The sequence below is a fragment of the Chaetodon trifascialis genome, chromosome 23 (genome assembly GCF_039877785.1).
Source record: "Chaetodon trifascialis isolate fChaTrf1 chromosome 23, fChaTrf1.hap1, whole genome shotgun sequence".
Taxonomy (NCBI): Eukaryota; Metazoa; Chordata; class Actinopteri; order Chaetodontiformes; family Chaetodontidae; genus Chaetodon; species Chaetodon trifascialis.
The window spans coordinates 11,949,351-11,972,806 of record NC_092078.1 but is presented as its reverse complement, the minus strand read 5'-3'; the positions used below and the strand labels follow the sequence as shown (position 1 = coordinate 11,972,806).

Sequence of the window (23,456 nt, the reverse complement as noted above, 5' to 3'; positions counted from 1 at the left end):
ATTAAGAATCTGCTGCTTTACCATCTGATGAATTTGCCATTTGTGGAACAGATAAGGGGACCATATAGATACATTATGTGACCCAGTTCATATTACTGTATCTTCCATGGTGTAGTGAGGAACGCAGTATCAGGAAGGGACTTAATCCTCAAAGGGCTTAATCTCTTCAGTGATTCATTCTGCCTCTAAGCAGCTGAAACATGTGAAAGCAATATTCCCTATCTAAGATCCCTCTGTGTAAAAAAAAAAGATTCTCGCAAAGGGACAATGTGTCCGAGGAAGAGCCGTTCAATACTCACATGGTCATCTCCCTTTAGTGATTTATTTGGCTTCTAAGTGATTCTAAAAGAGCCGAGTGTAATATTCTCCATCTCTGATCACTCTGTAATAAATGTGCGTTGTATAGGGACCTCCTATCAAGAGGTAGTTATTCCTCCCGTGGTGATTCAGTGCTTTCTGAGGAACTGTTTAAAGGGATAGTTACAAGCCGGCACTGTGGGACAGTGTGCGCTAGAGCTGAACTTTTTACTGCAGCGTGGTAGTCTCATTTGTGTTTCACAAGCTAAATCAATATCAGACGAGCGCACGGCTGCCAAAGCTGTGGACCTGAGAACTTTGGCTATTAAAGGCCGAGACAGTGAAGGATGTTTAATAGTGGGGATGGGAAACACACTGATAATTACATTATTCTGAGATTCACTTTTTTTACTTTTTGGCGTTTGATAGTAGAGTCGAAGACGAGGATGAGTGGGATGGAAGAGAAGCAAAATTTAAATGAAATTGTTCTGTGTCAAAAGGCTTGTTGGCAGATTCAGCATTGTGTTCTCTAAACACTTCATTGTACTATTTAACAAGTGAAATTAACATGAAAATATGAATATGCACAGGAAGTGTACCATTGTCAGGTAAACTCGTGGGAAGCTTTCAGGGGAATGTGTCTCTCTAGAATTCGTTCTGCCTTTAAGTGTTTAAATAATTATGAGAAAGCACTATTGTGTTTTCTCTGACTCTTAATCATATCGTGCAGCAACTGCTCACGCCTCGAGAGGATCCACGGGCATATTAAACTTCTCTTCGATGATGCGCGCGCTCTTCGTGACTTTTCTTAACTAAGACAGACAATCTTACATCCTCGGCTCATAACATCACCTCATTACAGGATCATTACGCCAGGACTCGTTTCAACGTCTCCGACGCCTGTTCGACATTCAGTTTCAGTGATGTACCCATGCTTTTGCTGTATAAATGGCAGAGAGACAAGCATATATTGTGTTTGACTTTTTTTCATGAAGGCAGAAGACTGTTTAAACTTCAAGAGCTTTCACTGACAGAAGATTTCAAAACTCGACTCCCACTGCAATTCAAACAGCGCGTTATGAGAGAATTTAGAGGGGAGACACAAAGCAAGATGTGTTCAATTTTCTGCTGCAGCAATTGCTCAAATTTAGAGTGTTAGGCACCTTGTCAGCTCAGTTAAGAATAATTATGTCGTACTGAAAAAGAGTCAGCTGAATTCTAAAAGGTACAATGTATATATGAGATATGGCTGCTAAATAAGGGACTCGCTAACTAGTCTGAACATTTTCACATCTGACACAGATAATAAGGGTTTATTTTCACTAAATCAGAGCTGGTCTTTGTGCGAACAGTGGAAAGACAAGCCAAGATAGCTTTTAGGGAAAATAGGTGTAAGAATATTTCCTTTCTTGACATTTTCTGAGTTTACTTTGTTTATTTATGAGACCAAAAAAAAGCTAAGACAGCTTGTGAAATGAAGCAAACACCTCCCAGCTGAAACTACAGTGGGCCATGCTGTGGGACCACCTGAGGTACAAAGTGGTATGACGAACGGACACAGCTGGGGCTAGCTGGTTAGCATGCTAACCCCAGTAGATATCGCTGCAAAACAATATAAAACCGTCTTTGACATACTGTCAAAACTTTAGAATCTTCAAATTCTGTTGATAATAGTTTTAACGTTTTAAGCTAAAATTTAGTTAAACAGTTCAATGGGGGCAAAGGTTTAGGTTTTCAAAGACCAGTACAGAAAACAGGAAGCTCTTAATAAATGACCATCTTCAATGTCCAACCATAAGATGGTCTCAAAGCATGCTTTCTATCAGGTTTTATTGTGACTGTTGGGACAGTGTGCTGTAAGACTCCCGTCCCCTAAAAGGAGATTTATCACAGTTTCTGAACACCTAAACGATCACCCCATTGGATAAAACCCAGTGAGATGCTGCGGCAAATCTCTCAGCGAGGTTGTGTTGTGCATGATAATAAATGACGGCAAACAGCATTTCAAATAGAAGACAATGAAAAGTTAAAAAGGCATTTATGTCCCTTAATCAAAACACTTTCCCCTTTCACAACTGGTTCGGTATAATGAGACACACAGGGACAACGGGCTTCCCTGGCACCTATTCAACTATTTCCTCCAGAGTGACGGATTGAGTTCACGGCAAGTTTTCACAGTCTCTCTTCAAAGATTTACTTTTAATGTGACTCCTCAAACACGGCTAAGCTGAATTCATGTCCTCTTTCTCTGGTCACTCTCATAATAACATCACGATTTGCTGGGAGATGGCAGTCGGAAAGCGTTTAAGCCCTTTCTATCGAAAAATATCTCCTCGATGATTTACTTTTGCTATAACCTTTTTATCTGTTCAAACATGAGACGAATAGACAGTTGCTTAACGTGAGATGTGCTCAAAGTGCTCTCCCACAGTAATGAAATATACTGCTTTCACCTAACTGGTGCACCATGATCAGCTTCCGGGAGGAATTTAATCTCAGGAAGGGTTTACAGCACCGAAGAGGTTTCACTGGAAAGGCTCTCTGTTTTTATTTTTTTTCCTCACTTTGTTCATCTAACGATGAGCACAGCCACAGAAACCCTTTCTACTGCAAGCTTTTGTTGTTTAGTTCTTATGTTTGTTCTTGTGATCTACTCAAAGCACTTCAAGTAAAATAAGTACAATCACTCTGAGCATTTCACTATAATTGAGCATTAAATTAAACATTTCAACCTCAAGAGGTTCACTGGGCATATCTCTTCCACAAACGTGCTTGTCCTCAGTGTTCGAGAGCGTTCAAAAGGGAAAAATGAATTTACTCATTGAAACCAGTTCATAACAATCACACTTCAAATGGGACCATTATCAAGAAGTGTTGATAATTGCCCTCGTCGCCAACTGTTCAAACACGAGTCACGTATTTTCATTCTCTGGCCATTTTCAGAGTAATTGCATATTATACAGGGACACTGTTTGACTGTTCATGCCCCAAGAAGTTTCAATAACACCATTTTCTCTTCATTCAAGAGCAGGCGAAAGGTACAATCACTGTCTATTGAGGGAACTTCCTGAAGACTGACTTGCAGCAGAGGAGATGGAGGCATGAGATATGTTGTCAGTGGGTGATTTTCACAGCTCAAACAAGAACAACAAAGTGGTCCAATCGCTGGCATCAATGAAACATGCGACAGATCTACACCAAGACTGGAAATGAATGGAAAGTACAGACATGGCTGTTCAGACAAATTAAAATGGTGGAGCACATGCACAAAGAATTTAATTAACATGATAGCCATCGGAAGAGGGAAATTCACGCCATTCTTACACGGCAGTTTGTATGAAAACATATTTTAGGTATGTCTGCGGTTATTATGAATCTTCTGAGTAGATAATGGTGGTGTTGCTGTAGATTCTTGTGCATATCTAAGATTTATAACACTCTCATATCTGCATACTACAAAAAACAAAAATGTGGGGCAAGGAGGCAGTTAGCTTAACGTAGCGTAAAGACTGCAAACAGGGGGAATCTGCTAGCCCAGCTCTGCCAAGCAGCACCTATTAAAGCCCATTAATTTCCACATTTTCACTCGTAATGCAAAAACAATCATTTGTGCAGAGGTGCGACAATGACAAGCGCTGAACACACAGAAGCTCACCTCCCCAGTTCTCCAGGCTGAAAAGGTTGTTGAAGTTGTGGCTGACGAATGGCGAGATCTTCTTCAGGTCATGAGTCCGAACCCTGGTTGCCAGGAGCGACTGGTGGGCATCTCTGAAGGTGGTGTCCATTAGCAACAGACCTTGGTGGGTGCGGACAGCCTTAGCGAATCCCTCAGGACCGTCGCGCAGCAACACGTCACGGAAACCTACAGGTGGGTCGCCTAATAGTGAAGGAGGCAGAGAAAGAGAAGAGGAAAGTCAATGCGGAGAATGACACGGAGGGGTAATGAAAGGGAAATAGGTTTGTGTTTGTACATGTTTGTGAGAAATCAATATCAGGTGCCTGGGGAAGCCAAACAGACTGTGCAGATACTTAATGATTAGTCTGCACATTCACAGAAGACATAATAACACAAAAAAAGACAAAAAATAACTATAATAATCTAACTTTTACTTAAAACAGACCAGCAATTACAGTCATGTGCTAAAAAAGTGCGTCCATATTGTTTTTTCATTAAGTGGACTGAAACCATTGGCTCTGGTCTCTGCTTTAGAGTGTGTGGCATAAATGATTTACACCAATTTAACAAGACACCGGGCAAGCAGGTAAACTGATTTTTATTTACACCGTGTTCTCTCTCACTCGAGCTGTGCTGTTAACAAGTTCGGCGCTTGTCATAACTTCTGCTAATGAGGTGGACACCGTCTCCTCTCATTGCTGCTCCAATCACCCTCAGCTCAAGTAGATCAACTATAAAGGAATACAGGATTAAGCTCAGCAGCCGGCTTATTAGACGCACACCACCCACTGATTAGAGAAAATGGATTTCTCCCGCTGACAGTGACTCATGTGGCCATGGCTTTCTATAAAAAGTAAGCAGCAACTGTTTCATGAAACAACAGATCCAAGTCACAGAGCTTGGTACTGTATGGTTGCCACCTGGAGGCGAACCAGTTATACTTTTTGTGCATCTCTAATTTCTCAGCCTTATCTGGCCTGTGACCCCGTTTTTAGGTCCCAAAATTCTCACAACACCAGCAATCAGAGAGCTGTCATGCTGTCGCAGATTTGAGTATGGCATATATTTATATTCTATTTTCAAAAGTGTGGAGGCAGCTCCACATGGATTACACTGAAAATATATATTTGTAGCATTTTTAATCTATGTTCTTTGACATGTTGATATTTTTATATACTTCCATATAAATCTTTGTCTTAAAGCTCTCGAGCAACCATGTCTGCACACCCAGCAGCCCAAGGAGTACAATAACAAGATTACAGTAAAAGTCTACAGCCATGGCCGTGGCCCCGTAAGGCAGTGCTTAGGAACAGCAGCATACTGACATGATCACAATGACAATGCTAATGTTTAGCTGGTTTACCATGTTCACCATCTTAGTTTGGTCCATTAGCATGCTAACAGCAAAGCTAATTAGCACTACACACAAAGTACAGCTGAGATTGATGAGAATGGCATGCAGGTATTTCAACATAAACTAAAGTATTGCAGTTTGATGAGATAATGGTTCTATACAAAAATCAGGAGATCAGCATCGATATAACAAGTCATCTGATGGGAGCTTGAATGTATGCACTGAATTAAATGGCACGCTATCCAACAGTTAAGATGTTTCACTCAAAACCACAAATATGATCCTCATCCAGATGATAAAGGAAATGTCATGATGTCAGCAAAGTACTTCAGATTCATCCTCTGGAGACCATAGATGTCTCAGTTTCATGACAATCCATCCATCCATCGACGAGATATTTCAGTCTGGACCAAAATTTTGGACCGACATTGCCATCCATGGAGTCGTGCTGCTAGTGTCGCCAAAAAGAAGAGTAAGGCAAGCTGACAGGTGAACTAGAAACAGGTAAATCACGTGGAGCAACATCCATTAAGAGTGTTTCAGAAACCCTGCAGGGCCCATTCCCAGAGGAGCCAAGGATGAAGACTACTGGTCATGTTGGCATTCGATGAGTGTTTCTGGTTAGCTTACAAGACTGTATCATCGCAGGCACTGTCAAAACACACTGTCACCACTAAAAGCCTCCACAAGGAGGAATAAAAACAATGGAATCCCCAGGACAGATGCTGGCATTTCCAGTGTATAACAGCTAAATACTGTAGTCCTCAAAACAAGCTACGCATGGCAGAGACCTGGCTCTGTGGGCGCCGCTGTAACAAACCTTCTATCCTAATCCTCCTCTCTTTCCTCTCCATGCCTGGCAATTAAACACACAACCAGAGGCATTAAAATATTGGAAGTGGAACTGGGATCTATTTTTGCTGCAGTGTGTACAATCATCAATCAATTAGACTAGTTAATGAGGTACTATCTGCCTGCTTAGTTGTCCTCCAACCCTCTGTCCCCCTCTCTCTTCCTCTTCATCTCACTTCCTCGCTCTCTCTCCTCTCTCGCTCTTAACCTTTTATTGTTGTACTTCATCCCTGAAAACAAATGATCTCTGCTGTAATTGTCTCCGAGCAAGGCCAGCATGCGCGGCGCACATACGCACAGTGGTGCAGATACATTTGTCCACGCATGCAGACACACACAATGAGCTCACACAGGCTAGATGAGCTCTGTGAAATCACACCGCTGTAGCAAATAGATACAGACACTTTGAACTTATCAAGATCTGTGTGTAATTCGGCCGCCTGGGGAACACGGCACACACACACAGAAAAGTGATTTATGCTCAAAGTCCTCCTTCCATTTCTCACACTCAGGCAGTCGCACAAACTTGCTCTCTATGTTTTTTTACCACTTGTGCCGCCTTTGACACAGACGCCGAAACACAACAGAGAGGAAATGAGGGCATCTGCGCTGGGACTCCTGTGACTAAACAATGGCCTACGAATGTGACAGTTTCCTGGAGGAAGGTAGCCAGTGTTTGAGTGGATTTGTGTGCGTGTCGTATCATGCAGAGCAGACACAAAAAGCAGTAAAGAGATACGAGTCCCAAACGGCTGCTGTGCTTGACAATTGACCCACTTGCGCATTAACACACACGCTCGCTTTCCTCTGCATTGAAAACACCTCATGCCCACTCCCCCAGCTTCTTTGCACTCACTTCACTCCTCTTTCTCCCAGGCTGGTGTCATGTCAAACCTCTTCCCTCAACATCCCTCACCTGTCTGGTCTTAACGCTCTTCTCCAGCTCCACAACAGCTAATGTGATTTGATAAGAGCAAGCTACGGCGCTCAGAGGGATGTTCTTTATTTGCAATTTGCGTGGAGAGATAAACTCAGTCATAACAGATTGCCTTGTTGATGTACTCAGCTGACATATTCCCCCCCGAGAAGGCCGTTAAATGTCTTCCATCTTTGTCTTTAGGACCGGTTCAATTGTCAGATCCTGGTGGGACTGCTAATTAGTTATTACAGACAGGTGGAACAGCCAATCAGTTGAGCCTGCACATGTTAAAAGCAGGTAGATGTGTTCATATGAGATGTGCGACAAATGAACAGCCTGTTGTCTGCTACAGGCGCCGTTCCTTCCTCATGAGCTGGATTCACATGTATTTATTGCTTTCTATTTACCATAACTGCTAAAAAAAAAAAAAAAAAAAAAAAAAAACGCCTGTGGAAAAACCTTTGACTGGCAGTGCTGTTAAAGAACACAATTTGTTTTCCTCCACAAAGTTGCATGGGAGGTATGAAACAAACAACTGAAATGCTTTTTAAGAAGAAAGAAGAACAAAGAGGAGGAAAAAAAGTTACTTTGCAGTACACACACCCGAAGAAATACAAAGTATCTTCAGGTTTCAGAAAGCCAAATTTGAGGCTCTTTATGAGTCCTTTTAAAAGCTACCTGAAAATGAGTTTTGGACCTAAACAAAAGTAAAATAAATAAATAAAAAGAGGCACAGCCAACAGCCCTTTCTGTTTGAAGACGGCTCATGAAAGCATCAAAAACTGGAAACAGGCAGAGAAAGCAAGAATAGACAGAGAATTATTAAGTCCATTTTTGAAGAGACTTTGCATATTGTACTGCAAACTATCCTTCTGCTTAATCCTAAGGTTGGAAATGCAGCGCACAACTGGGAGGAGGAAAGCAGTCTGTCATTTTTATTAGTCATCCTTCCTACAGCTAGCTCAGAGGCATCTGGTGATTAACCTCTAGATGTCCTCCATTAAATAAATCCAGATAATAATTGAACAAGGTGTACTTCTACACCATCGATGAACCACCAGCAATCAGCCTTCAGAGGGAATGTTTTAGACTGCAAATCCTAATTAGAAAATAATGGCCTTTGAGTACTTAACAGTCTCTGTCAGGACATCCTCGGCCTGTCTTTCAGGAGTACTTTTCCTTCCTTATCTCCTCAGAGGGGAGGGAACTCCTCAAGTAGTTTTTTCTTCTAATTCTTCCTCCTATTCCTTATCTGTGGATGTGATGCTTTGAGATCTGACAATGTCATTCTGATCTTTGCTCTTCTCTTTTCTGTGGGAGGCACACAGTATTAGTCCCTCCAGCTCTCTTCGCCGTCCTCCCTCTTGTCCATACATATCCCGCCTGCCGCTATGTCCACCTGAGCATTTTCTCTACATATAGGGATTATACACCGCCGTGGCCGTCCCTCTCCTCCTTTCATAACCCCTTTCTCCTGCCACAGAGTGTGATAATACAGGCCTAATCCCTCTCTTCTCTCAATCCCTCCGTTGAATGAAAGAAAGGATATAAGCACATTACAAATCTCATTACTAGGCTTTAGGTATGCCTCTGTGCGTGCCTGTGTGGCATACTACTACCTCATCAGCTGCTTACACTAGGTAAGTTGGGGGGGTGTACACAAAGGGTGTCTGCCTACACACTACTTGTTCAGTGCAGCACATGTCTGCAGCAGTGTGTGTGCACGCCTGTGTTTTTGCTTCCCTGCTGTAAGAGGAACAGGCAATGATAGCTTTCAACACAAGATTTGCATAAGTAGACAAGTGGGGGGTAAGCACGGAGAAGCACTCACTCACATGCACACACAAACACAGCAGATTATTCAGTCCTATTCTACTCCGTTCCGTTCCACTGTGCATGGTTTTTAGATGTCAGATTTGATTAGTTATGCCTGATTATGATTCATATTATTCGCATTATTTTGTTATAAAGTCATGTTTACCGGGCGCGCAGGGGTATGTGCCGAGGCTGTACAGGGTGCTGATAAACATGTCAGATTGATACATCTGACTATTTTCTTGCTGTCAAAAGGAGCAGCTGCATAAATTCATGCTGGGGTTTTTTTTTTGCATCTAACAAAAATAATACCTGGGAGCGCGGCGGGAAAGGGCAAAAAGTGCATCATTGCAAAACGGCCATAGATGGGCTGTGACATCAAGTCAGTTAAGCAAATTTTTCTAGATATTCATTTTTAACAACATGTTTAATAGTAAAACTGAGCAGTATTTCAAAACTCACTGACGCTACAGTTAGTGCAGGGGAAGAGAAACCCACAGGGCTCGACACCAGAGACTGTGAGTGGCTCAACAAGCTCATCAAAGAGCCCTGCTTGGCCGTTGGCCTTTCCTGCGAGACTGCAGGGGTGCTGGTGCAGAGCAGGGTGAGAGGCGTGGAACTTCTGGCTTCACAAACAATGAACTGCGCCCTCTCAGCGCGGTACTCACAGCTCAGCAGAGCACTCTGGGCCAAAGCCCCTATTCCTCCCCGAGTGCTAAACTGAGCCATTTAGGAAGGCCTTTCCGCCTGCAGCTATCAGACTGTTCGACAGCCCATTTGTCATTTGGTGGGTGCTTTTATCCAAAGTGCCCTACGGATCCACAAGTGTTTACATTTTTAGCATGGGTGCCCCAGGGGAAATGAAACCCCTCGCCTTTGCACTGGCAGTGCCTTGCTAAATTAGTCCAAATGTAAGAAATGTAATAAGGATGATGCAGTGTGATGTTATTATGGTAAAAGTCCATGACATTTTCTTGTGACAACACTTCTTTTTATAGGTTTAACCCAGTATTCAATTATCAATTATTATTTACATTACACACCCACAGCCTGGAGAGTGTGTATTTATTCCTTTGCTGAAGCTCAGCTGAACAAACTGCATGACTTGGCGCAGTGTAAAATCTGAATTGTTGAAAAGGGTGACTTGAGTTGTGACTGGGTTAACTGAATGATGAGTGATGGAAGTGAACTTTGCACTGTGATTGGCTGAACTGCATTCACTTGACTTACCCATGGTAACAGGAGGGATGACGGGGTCTGTGGACGACGGCTTAGCCTTGACTGGGATGGGTGTGGTAGGTCCATTTACCATCACATGACCTAGATATGAGTACAAAAATAGAAAATAGAAGTCAGACCCGTGTAACGATTGATCTTTAAGGACAATGAAGAACAAGAAAAAGAAAATCAATGAGCATTATAAAACAGCAGCCCTGAGGCGATAGTAAGGATCATGGTCATATTCTGATGTGTGGGTTTGATGTGTTCAGCACATGTACCAACACATCTTTAACAGCAATCTTCAACCTGAACTGAGTGAAGTGAATCATTATTGTTACACACGACAGTTTCAATATTTAATATTTAATATAGCGCTGAGCTTCCTCTGCTTTCACCTTAGGCTGGGTAGAAGGCTGAGGTAGTCTACTCTGCTTATACTGTGTATTCACACTACTCCTTATTATACATTCATATCTGTGTGTGGGCTGATCCTCACCTCTTTGTTAAAACAGTCCTTTAATTGTATAGTATCTAAAAAAAGACCACATTTCACCTCTAGGTCTGAAAAGGTAACACATTTTCCTTCTCTGAGTATGGTATATACTCCAGAGCAGCGATACCTTTTTCCTTCCATTGTTTGGACCTCAGGTTATATAACACTGGTTTGAATCTTGAGTCATATGCAAACCGCCTCAACACCTTTTCCATCTCAGGTTATTATCTCCTAACTATAATAATTCCAGAGTAAAGTTACTGGATTTATTATATGCTTCACAGGTTAGCCACCAAAGTTCATAATCCTGTAGTGACAGACCGCTTTTTTTGTATGAGAGGACCCTCACTGAAATCACTATGCTCAGCTCAGCTGTTGTATACATTTACTGTCTTACATTTATCACTTCCTGATTAAAAAGCTCCCGGAAAGCCCCACAAACAACCATGAAATTACAGCAGATGGTCTTAGAAAATATTCATTACAGAGTGACTACAAATCTTTGAACTGGCTCAGTTTGAATGATTAAGTCCCCCCTCTGTTGACTGTTTGTACACTGACCCAGGTAGTGCAGGAGCTTCTGGGCTCGGTTCTGAGTGGGCTTCAGGTTGAAGAGCTCCTGGTTCTCGTCGATGAACTGGGTGTCCACGGTGGAGTGGAGGAACTGGTGGTTGGACAGAACATTCTGGAGGAACGGGATGTTGGTCTAGAGATGGAGAGACAGGTGGAGGCTTTTAATTAGTTGTCATCTTTAATGAACATTTTACACAAAGGGTTTGCAAAAACACCTCAACAGAGATAAATATAACCACACACACACACACACACACACACACACACACACACACACACACACACACACACACAGTACAGAGAAACAAGACATTCAAGACGATCACTCAGCTCAAGTCCTGTCCTGCAAATTACTCGCTCCACAGAAAAGAAAGCACCTCTTTTGAAGTAAACGTCTCGCTTTAAAAGCTCGCCGTTAAACAGACATTTGCGAAGGTGCGCACAAAGCTCAGCTACACACTGGTAAACACACAAACAGCGGCATCCCAAAAACCGCATTCAAATGACAGAGTACTCTAAACACTGCACAATCTCAGCAAAGAGAGCTGCGGAGACAAACACACACACAGACACGCGGGGCAGAGGGAGAAAGTCAACTGTTGGAAGTAATTACATTCCATTTCTATTTTGCTGCTGTTTGTTTGCCGCAAAAGTATTATCACGCCAATTAAGCTCTCTAAGTAAACAAAGACAGCGAGGGCGCGTAAGAGAGAGGAGAGAGATGTAATTGTTTCAGTTAATTTCATGACTTGATTTGTTGTTGATTTCTTTTCACTCTTGTAAGCCCCGTGTTAACAATGTGGGTATGCTGGCGGAAGAGAGGGAGGAAGAGGAGGGAGACTGACCAGAGAAAGGGAAGAGAGAGGGAGATTAGCAGACAGAGGAGCAGAAATGGGGAGCGAGGGAGTGTTTTGGAGGGGCTGAGTGAAAGGAGGATATGTTAATATATTCTGGGAGAGGCTTTAGATGTGTTTAGCTGTTTAATGTCCCCAAGGGAGGCTAGGAAGTGAAGGAATGTAAACTGTGTGAAAAGTTTACTAAAAGTGTCTTTGCATATGACCCAAAGTCTTAAGTCCCATCTAAAAGGAAGAAAAGAGTTGCCACTCATGACCCAGCATCCCTTTTATTTCTAAATGCACACAGACCAAAGACCTCCAGGAAAAACAGTCTCCTGAAGTCCAGAAATGTCATATCTGCCAGTCCATAAATAGATCTCTTTGTCAGACTCAGACATAGGCATAAGGATGAAAAATGCATGTACGCACACACAAAATATAACCGACATAAGGCCAGAATTTACAACCACAATTTGGCCGTTTAGCTGACAGTCAAGCCCAGAGTGACTTGAAGTAATTGCTGCAACACAATCACTCAGGAATCCCATAATTGGGAGAAGGCAGTTGGGGCAATAAACAAAACACGCAGACACACACCTCATTACCAGCACTGAGAGAGAGAGATGTAGATCAATGTGCTCGGGCGAATAACAAGCATGTTGGTCATGCCAGTAGAGCCAGACGGAGACGTATACAGTAATAATTGAAGCAGAGCGAGAGGGGCATTTACATGTGTTGTTTTTTAGTAGGAGTAGAGAAAAGAGACAGAAAAACAGGCAACAGTGATATTCCAGAGAGAGAGGGGGTTACAACAGGAGAGGAGACCTCGACTCCGCCAACGTATAGAACTATTATTATAGAAAAGATGGGACAAAACTGTGCACATCTTTGGAGGCATTTACATTCCCAGCGAGGAGAGATGGTTTCCCTTTCTACACACACACACACACACAGAAAATGACACTGTTCTCAGGCTCCTGCAACACTGACGAGTGCTGGAGAGGAGACGCAGAGCCGAGGCATTCATACAGCTCTGCTGCACTGCGAGGCCTTGGGCTATGAGCTGTGGACCAAAACAGAAACGCATTTCAGCCCAAAACAAGAAGAGCTGTATGGCTCCAGAAACCTGTGGCCATCTTATTTCCCTCCATTTATACTATCTGATAACATAACTAAAGCACACACGCCCTCGTCAGCCATATGAAAGCGGGATGTTGTCGTATTGCACATTTCTATGAGATCAGACTGAAAGCTCTTGACTTAAAGACAGTCAAAAAGCAAACATGTCGTTGGCTGAAGAACACGTCTATTTTACGACAGTAAGCATAATAAGCTTTCTTGCTGCAAGTTAGATGAGGATTGATATCACTCTCTGAGGAAGAAGAAGAAGAGTCACCAGCAGCTAATTATTAGCTTAGCATGAAAAGTGTAAACTAGACTTTATGCCAGGCTAGGCTAACCTGCAGGAGACTAGCATCATATTTACCGTAGCGATGTGTCAACCTTCTGTCTGCATTGAAAGAAATGCGCATTCTTCCCGAAATGTTGAACTATTTCTTAATGCTGGTGTGGTGTTTTGGACGCACCTGAGTTTCTGGGAACAGGGTGCAAATTAAACATTACATTTGTTTTTACCGACAGCGTATATTTTTCTCCATTTGCGCCCCCAGAAGGAAGAGGTCAAAAACAGAAAAATGTAAAAAATAAAAGGAAAAAGTTCTGATTTGTATTTGTTATTTGCTTCTATTTGCTGTCTTTTACCATTATTGGGCCTTGGGGCATTCTGACATTTCACCTGCACCAGTTTGGAATTTTCCCTCATTTTTCTGCGTTTGATGTCATCTTCATCTATAATTTACAAGCGTAAACAAACTTAATAAGTGAGCGTAAGGGGTGAAAAGCAATCAATAGGTATGAATAAAAAAATGTGGGCAGGCAGAGGCAGAGAGTGAGAGACACACAAACAGCTGCTATTAATGAAAGATCCCAAAAATAATGGAGAGGGAATATAGACACCATTAATACATGGAGGTTTGTCCTTTTCCTCTCTGCTGTACCAGATCAATGTGCTCATTATCAGGCTGCTCTGTATGCCTGTGGCTACCACACACACACACACACACACACACGTACGCACGCACGCACACACACACACACACACACACACACACACACACACACACACACACACACACACACACACACACACACACACACAATCCCTTTACTCTTTCTCCTGGCTTTCCCCTAATGATGTGAAAAACACACTAAAAAAGGCCCACACACACTTTGGTCTCTCCCTTTCCACCGCTCAGTATCTCTTATGCATTTTTCTCTCGGTCTTCATCCTGCCCTCGGTGATATCTCTCTCTCTCACACACACACACACAGAGACACACACACACACACACACACACACTCGACAGAGGCCCTTCCCTGATTTGGATGCCCTGTAACAACCGCTTGGCTACAGCTCTCAGGGCTACGCACGCAGCATGCAAAACACACACACACACTTTCTTGCCAGTGATGATAGTGGCTCCCGCTCCCAAATGCTTTTCAGATTGCATACACACACACACTCACACACACACTCACACCTTTGAGTACTGTATTAGTTTTAGTGGGAAAGTAAACACGTCTAAATGTGAATTAATGCTCTCGCAGGCTCTCGTTTACATACGCCCACACTCTCTATGATAGCGAGCAATTTAACTCACGCACGCGAGGCTCGGCGTCAGAAGTCGCTGTCTCATTCTGGTGCAAAAGAAATCACATGCACCTTTTTTTTGGGGGGGGGGGGGGGGGGGGGTCTGACTATCCTCCCTTTTAATCCCCCAGCACTTAAAGTCTGCTTTACTGCTCCTCTGACTAGATTCAGTCCTTATCGCTCTTGTTGCAATCAGCTTTACCGGTGGTTGCCAAAGCAGCATCCTGAGGTAAGTATCGATGTCCCGGGCTCAACTGCAAACAGTTCAACGCGGCCCCACCTTAAAACTCTGGTTGCAGGGCATCTGCTGATTTCAGGAAGCTCCATTTTAGTTACACTTTAAGACAAAAAGCTCATTATCAATGTCCTGAAATGCTAACATTATTCCTTGCAAGGGTTTGCCTCAGATGAAGTGCTAAAGTTGTCATCCGACATCCAAATGCGGTTCATACAGTCAGAATTTACACCTGACAGTAAAATGCAGTCTGGATGTCTCGGAGGGAGGAAAAAAAATATATCACCTGCTATTTTATGTATTCTCGTTGTCTACAATCTGTCATCACTGGGACTGGATGTCATTTTTCACTTTGCAAATCAGGCGAGTAGGTGGGGTGATGGCAAGAAAGTAAACAAACAGGCGTTACTGTCCAGACTGCTCCTAATTTTTCGGTGTATATAAGGTGTTATAACTCTGAAGTCGCAGGCAAATAAAACACTGCGTCGTGTTTGGAGTTGCTCTGCATGAGGACACCGTAGCACATGAGCATAATCTCTCTCAAGCAGTGTAAAGACAGACGGGGCTGTGTTTACACCTGGCTGAAAATCAAATAAAATGTGAAGGTGGCTTAACGGATCAGGTCAAATTCTGACTGTAATATGTGATTTATACCTGTCATGCTTGTGAGAGTCACACATATCCTCTACTTTTGCCTTTGCGCCTAGAGCGCTATAATAAACCCCAGTTATATTCAAGCCTGAAGTCAAGTCAGCACCTTCACTGACACTAATCTGGACTCCAACACTTTCTGTTGTGTAATCCCCTGTACTCCTGCGAGTGTGACCTCCATCACTTTAGACTTGCCATCTTCCCACTCAGCCTCCATTTCATATTAAGCTTTCTTTTTTCCCACACCAGCAAGTTGATACGAGAAACCTTTGGGCTGACTGGAAGTGAAAACCTGGAGACCCTGGTGAAGGTCAGGGCCAGGGCCTGGGTCAAGCACTCCCCTGCATTATGTCAGAGTTCACTGGCAGTGAAAGGTAAAGGATGAGCTGGTGACCGAGGGCTGTTTTTGTGAACGCTACAGTGCAGATCGAGTGCACGCTGCTTATTATTATCACCGCTCATCGTCGGCGATGTGTCAGTATCTAAACATGCCTGCTGGTTTACAGTAGAAACTGTAGAATAATTATTCATGAAACAAGGAAGCAGAGAGATTTCTGCAGTAGTTTCACCACAGCCCTGCTGCTGGTTGCACACGTGTATTCGTGGTTTTCAGATGGCTGTCGAACAGTACAGGAAAGGCTGTCATGTCTATCTACTAATTGTCGTGGATTACACAGATGTTACGAATCATCCATTATCGTGCATGATCACGTCACCTTGCGAGGCAGCTGGATTCATGAAATTGCACAACACGAGAATCCATGTCGCCAGGCTTCAAGTTTTGCACTCGTGGCTGAAGCATCCTGTGAGGAACTACTGGCAGCTACAGGCGCCGTTTCAATGTGGTGACATTGTGACTGTTCGTTCAAACATGACAATGGCAGCTCCTAAAGAGGTGAGCACAGATGCTGCCATAGCATCAATTATATCAGAACTGGAGAGTATTTAACGCCGCTGAAGGCTTTTCGGATACAGATTCTAGGCCCACCTCATCAAAAAGCATCTGGACTGACACTGCTTCAGCCTAAATATATCGTGTTGCGTAGCATTTCCTGGTGATGAGCACTTGCAAAACGCCTTAACCTCTATCGCCTTAAGAAAAACAGTTTTGTCAGCTGAATTCATTTCTCTTTGAGTTGGTTTATCCAAAACAGAGACAAAGACAGAGACAGCACAGGCGCAGATTTTGAGTTTGAGAAATTTCAACCTCTGCACAGCATTACACACAAATGCACAACACATACACATGCCCGATCCCAGTCTTCCCCCGAACACAAACACTGCCTCTCTCTGTCACACACAGCCTCCACGCTCCCTCAGTGATTAGGAGTTGAATAGGGGAGCTGTCAGGTCATTCGTCTTTCCTCTCCTCTCCTCCTCTGTCTCCCCTATCCCCATCCGTCACGCCTTAACCACTGGCCCGAACACATAAACAAGATCAACACTCACACACACCCAGAGGAACGAATGCACACAGACGCACGTGGATATGTCAGGGACCTCTCACACTCCTACCGGCAACGAATTTACTCAAACAGACAAGGAAACACACACACACACATACACACACACACACACACACACACAGCTCTGTCTCTTACATCAACTCAAAGGCAGCAGCAAGCAAACTCGAACAATCTCAAGCAAATATTTACAATGGAGGACTCTCAGTCACCAAAAAGCAACGTTCACGCACAGACGGACTCGGTGTCATGCCGCTGAGATGCTCTGGTCTCAGCTGACTGCTGACTTTGTGACAGGCCGCTGATTGCTTTTTTAGAGTATCAGCAGTTTCCACTATTCTCTGTGTGGGATCCGTTCATGTACATCTGCTAATGCGTCCAAACGAAGAACGAGCAGGTCGAGGCGGCAGCACTGATGAGCACGTTCTGTGCCTCTTTCACATTTCCTCTCCTACTTCAGCTCCAAGGTCATGCCTTAATTCTCTGCCCTTTAATTTTCTCCTTATTTCCGTTTGATTAAAGTAGCCCATGACTATTCATCAGGACAACCATCTTCGTCCAATTTCAGTGGCCTTTACAGCCATGAAATACACTCGGAAATGTTTTTACTGCCAAAGCAACAGCGGTCTGAATACTCCTGTCTCACAGCTCCCCATTACAAAGATAACAGATTCCTGCATGACTATTTCATGGCTGCGCCGAAAAATTAAATCTGGAATCAGTGTTTGACATGTGCCACGGGGCTTTTTCCTCAGTGAAATAAAAAATCTGATTGGTGATCTTTCCAGTAATAACTCCTATCACTGCTCCACGCCAGAGCAATTTGCACCTCCCAGTTCATCAGCGGAGCTGTACCCAGAAATATCTCCACTGTAAATAAGCTCGTAGGGGATGAAGAAGTCTGACAAAATGGGATTTAATGAACAGACAAAGGCAGTTTAGCGTGCATGCGTGTGTGCGCCTGAGGTGTCATGAGACACAGTCCATCAGGTTTGATCCCGCTTTTATTCCTGGAACGCTTCAAACAGCTATGGAAAGGAACAAGAGCAGGAAGGAAAAGTAATCTTAAAGTTTTGAGATATGTCAGACACAGACTTTGAACCTCAGTCATGGGAGGACATTCTTAATGTGCCTCAGCTGCCTCTGCTGAGTTGACTAGGACCCCTGGCCATGGTGCTGAACTTGCCAGACATCCTAGACAAAGGATGTCCCAGGGGAAATGCAACAGCTACTGCATTGTTGTCAAGAGATCTCCAGCGTGACCACAGTGTTCGATAGCAGAACAAACCTTTCAGAAGTGAAGCATGAACAGTAAATAATTCCTGGAGTCAGTTTCCAAAGAGAAAAGAAGGCTTTGCTCTAAACTCACCAATTTGCCCTGATGATCAATACTTTCCAGAGGACACATTTGCTGCAAAAGTGCTGGCTGGTTTGTCGGTTTCGCCACGAGCAGCAGTCTAAAGAGTAAATGCTTTGTGGCTACGACATATGATGTGTTTTAAGTGAAAGGGACTGACAGCTTTTCTCAGGGCGCTCTGAAATATAGGTAGAGCTATAACCACTTTACATGTCAACCCCAGATGATTTACTGGGTTTGCCAAAGTTCACGCGACTCTCCGGGGGAGAGCTCAAAGTAATTCTGGGACATGTAGGAAGCTGGAGCAGATGACATGATGAGGCAGGGTAGAATGACAAGTTATTTTTAAATATTGTTAAAATAACTACACATGACTACTTAGCCATAACTAATACATGATGCGTTTTCAGTGTGACTCATCTGCTACAGTATCAACAAATGGGCTGCTGAACTAGCTAACCAAAGGCCTTCTAAGGCTCTTTCAGGACCCTGAGACGCAAGCTTATTAAAACAGATCGCCACTTAGTGGTATTTTGGGAATCCTTAAGCAGTAGGCCTGTGACGCATTAAATGACTCGTGGTGTACTCCGAACCCACAGGGTGTCGTCTCAGACTCAGTTAGCAGGTGTTCCGTCTTCTGAGCCAATTGTCCTTGAATTTGCGAATGATCGTCTCGGTGTTAGTATGTTGCAGAAAGGATAAGAAATACGAATACAAAGTCAGGACTGAGGCCATGTGTGAAGGCACTGAAGTGCTCCTGACTGCATGTAGAAATGTCCTTTATACAATCATGTGTTCACAAAGTGGTAACCTGAATCATGATACTGTCACTTGTTACCATCAACCTGTTTACCTGTGCAATGATCCAAACAGGTGTTTTGTTGCTCCTGTCTCAACTCGTTTGAAACCTGTTGCTGCATCAAATTCAGAATAAGCAGATATTTACAAAAATCAATGAAGCTGATGAGGTCAAACATTAAATATATTGTCTTTGTACAGCAACGTTATCTTTAATCGCCGAGTTGATATTTGGGAAAATCAACAACTTCCCCCTTGCAAAAAACAAAATAGAAACCACTGGACCAGAGCTCATCCAGAGAGATTTGAAAACGCAGCAGGGGCTCTTCAACCTTTCACAGCCAGGGGAGAACATTAGGAATTCATAGTTTCACTCTGGGATCCCGGCTCAATAAACCCTATCACTGCCCCCGATCACATGGCCGTGCACCAGAAGCAGAACTGGAACCTATTTGGTCTGAAATTATAGTATAAACTCATGTTTTATAACAAAAACTGCTATACAGATTACAGAGAAGAGCACTTTCCAGGCAGCGTGATGAATTTCATGCTGAATCATTTTAGTCCACTCTTTCAGATTACTGTCGGCAGATCAGCTTCAGGCGGTGGGTTTTGATGGTAGCTAGTTCTAAGAGCAGTTCTTCTGGTCGACTGTAACTCATGTCAGCGGATACTTGTTGACCTGTCAAAAGTGAGACATCATCTTTTTGTTTCAGGGTTGATGTGCGGTCTAATCTCCTCGACCATACGCTGTAAATGCTAACTCACCGCCGAGAGACGCTGGGTTATTTATAATGAAGAGACTCACAGCATGCTGGGAAAGATTAAAGCTTTTGAAAATGTTTTTACCTCAGGAATGGAACATGAAACTCACTGTGACCTCACAGAGTGTGCAGACCCAGGGTTAGATAACAACCGAATGCACCTCATTACCAATTACCTGCCAAAAAAATGATTTTACTTCCTTTAACTGTCACCATCACTCAATTATAATGAAGCAAATACATGTAACAACTGTCAGTTTAACTCTGGCTAGAATTACCATTTAAAATCATCATCCACTGCTGTTAAAAGCAAAACTGCGATGGATGTTTCAGCCTAAAACCTTACTTTTATTTCACTTCTTCATAGTATTACCATTCATTAACAGACTGCTTACCGAGGACATCAAATTACTTCTACCTGGTACGCTACCCAACAATGGCAGTGACTCATTGTGGTTCCTGAGTCACAGTTTAAAGAGATCAGGAGCGATGCTATTTTAGTAAAGAGCAACAAGCGGTGGCTTTCTGGTTTTGTGTGAGGCCATGGTTTGTACAGCTTGAATAGTCAGATAGAGAAACAGCCAAGTAAAAATAGAAATCAACTGAGGTCTGAAAACACCAGCAGACTAGTATATAAACCCTAAAGGTGCAGTACACATAAAAGCAGCTACATAGCAGAGACAAACTGCAGGAAATGAAGCAAAAAAGCTGCCATAATGCTGCCAGACATGAGTCAAGTTGTGACTTTCAACTCCAGGTCCTATAGAAATACTGCTGCACACTGAACAACCCTTTGCCAGTTTAATTTTTGAGTACTGTGCACTCAAAAATATATTGAATCCCTTCCTCAAGGATACACTTTCACGTCATGTTTCTGCTGAAAATGTTCTCTCAGTAGCAAACATTTTCCCACATTAGAGCAGGTTGAGGTGTTCATGAAACATAGGACCACTGCGCGTGCACAAAGCGGGGCCTGAGAGAGGCGTACGCCACCTCCCACGCAAAAGTTGTGATCTATAAAAACAAACTTGATGAGAGAATGCGCAGAGCTGTACATAAATACTGACCCATGTGAAAACGCAGATGGTGAGGTGGTGAATTGAAGCCAGGCGACATAAATCTAATTTCACTTAATATCACATTAATTATAGATCCACATTATCGCAAACGTTCAGACCGCCTGTGTTATTTGTACTTCTGCTCTCAGTGAGTCATAACTATTCCATAAGCACCTGTCAATCTGAAAGATATAAGTCAACTCAAGTCTTAAAATCAATGTCTGCTCAGTTCATCAGCACAGACCCTGAACACAGAGGAGAGGGCCTGTATGCTAATGAAATGCTTATCATCAATAGTGCAAATGTAAGATTATGTCAGATAGCAGACAGACAATAGTTTCCTGTAACGTCTGTTAATACTATGCATATCACCAAGTGTGATTCTAGTTGTCGTGCACAGCTTTTGTGAGTAAAACTGGTGCAGTGAATGCGCTGTCAGGCACACAGAGCACACTGGAGACACGGTGGCAGCTGCCACAAACACTCCCCACAGTGTTGAGGTTATTTGTGTTTCCAGTGGCGTGGGCTCAGGTCTGCCCTTGCCCCCACCAGTGGGAGGAAATTCTCCCACAGCGGAGGAATTTGCCTCCACTGTCTGATCTGACCACTTTTAATTTCTGGTCCCACCTCACGCACAAACACCACCACCACCTTCTTGCTTACGTCTTATTCATCAACATTCATGCGGTGCTTTGCTGTGGATTTATAAAGGGAACGCCATCTGCTGGTCTTTTTTTGTGCACGTGCACTTTTAGTATGAATCCTGCTCTGTTTTATAAGTGAGAACCCTGGTTGGATATTATGATGACAGCAAGCCAACAGAAAACCAAGAAGAACATATTCTTGGTAAGCAGTCACAAAGCAAATCTGGCTCTAATATGAAAAATTGTGTGACATCATTCATGTAAAATTAGGATAGATTTCATCTTCCAGTTAATACCTTCTCATCTTTCTCCCTAACGCAACAGCCCACATTTCAACAGGCACATTGTAGAAATTAAAGCCAAATTGTGTAGTTAAGTAGCTTTATTCTCAATAAAAATGTCTTCTTCCATTTTGAAAAGGGTGTTTTAAAAGCACTGAAACAAACATCCACCATGAATGTCATTATTACCTCAGGGTTACTCCAGGTGACAGACCGAAAGGGCACGCGAAGAGGCTTCAGAGAGCCACATGTTGTTTATTAGAGATCAAAAGAAAGCAGCTTCCCTCATTCGGAGAGGTGTTAGTGAATAATTCAATTCAACCGCTTTCCATTTACCACCGTGATAATGGCCCAAGTTCGTCAAAGTAATGCATCTCATCTAATGTGCTCTCTGTATCGATGACTACTGTCAGTAGTGAAAAGGTGATTCATCCGTGTATCCGCACTAATAAACACTGAGCAAAGACAGCCAGACTCCTGTTTTAAAGCTAACCAAAATAGAAATGTTGACTCAACCAACAGGGCCGTGTTTTAATCCTTCCCTTCCATCTATGGGCTCCGCATGATGCCTTTAATCCTAAACACCCATAGTCTCTATTTTCAGGGACTAGGGGAGCCCAGAACACCGAATGACTAATAGCCGCCTCTTATTTACGGAGTGTGCTATAACTGTCTAGATCTTCTCAGCACAGAACATCATGCATTATTTATCTAAATATTTTTATAGCCTTATCATGGCTGCCTGTGATTTAGTCAGTATTTATAGGTTTTCACATTTGGTTTTTTAATGCTGTTTGATCAGGGCTGCCGCTCCTCATCCTGCCACACTGTGTGTGTTCGTATCATGTGTGTGTACAGCTCATGGGCGCTGACCGTGGTGCTGAAATGGCTCTCTGGCAGCAGAGCCTCCCAAAGTTACAGACCTTTATAAGCCTCAGCAGCACGGAGAGTGCAGGTGAAACACGGGCTGCGTTCCATTTAGTTCTGCTGGTGAGCCAGCACGAGCACCACCAGGGGTCTACCACTGGCAAACTTGCAGCCAGTTATTAATGTTATTAGCTCCACCTGCATTTAACAAGTCAAAATGTCCCACTGTGAGAAAGGTCTATTAGCTATGTTTACTTGCACACGCAGTAATCATATAATATGATTACGGTGGCAGTGTGACTGAGGTGGGGACCATGTAAACAGCATACTCTGATTCTGTTCAATTATTCTCAGTCAGAATGAGCTTAATCGCAGCAATTTTAGCTGCTTTATTTAAGGGCATTTCAATCCTGTAAACACCTTAATCCAGCTTTGACTCCCGATTGGAGATTTAATAGCATTTTGCGACGCGATGACACACACACGCCGAAGACGTCAGCCGGCGAGACACTCGAGTGTGCTCTTCCACTGCATTGTTCTGACGAGCGCTCTCCAGGCGACAAACAAACTTTCTGCGCTTCAAGAGCAATTT

The 23,456-nt window shown here is 43.2% G+C and overlaps 1 protein-coding gene across 1 annotated transcript in view; it reads right to left on the bottom strand.

The window, feature by feature from the left end:
* Nucleotides 1-23,456, bottom strand: part of LOC139351094 (pyruvate carboxylase, mitochondrial-like) — a 251,754-nt gene that overhangs the window by 40,774 nt on the left and 187,524 nt on the right. The window contains exons 13-15 of the mRNA XM_070992772.1: nucleotides 11,189-11,333; nucleotides 10,144-10,233; nucleotides 3,953-4,174 (exon numbers count right to left, since the gene is read on the bottom strand). Of these exons, the coding sequence (XP_070848873.1) occupies nucleotides 3,953-4,174; nucleotides 10,144-10,233; nucleotides 11,189-11,333 (457 nt within the window). The remainder of the gene's footprint in view (nucleotides 1-3,952; nucleotides 4,175-10,143; nucleotides 10,234-11,188; nucleotides 11,334-23,456) is intronic.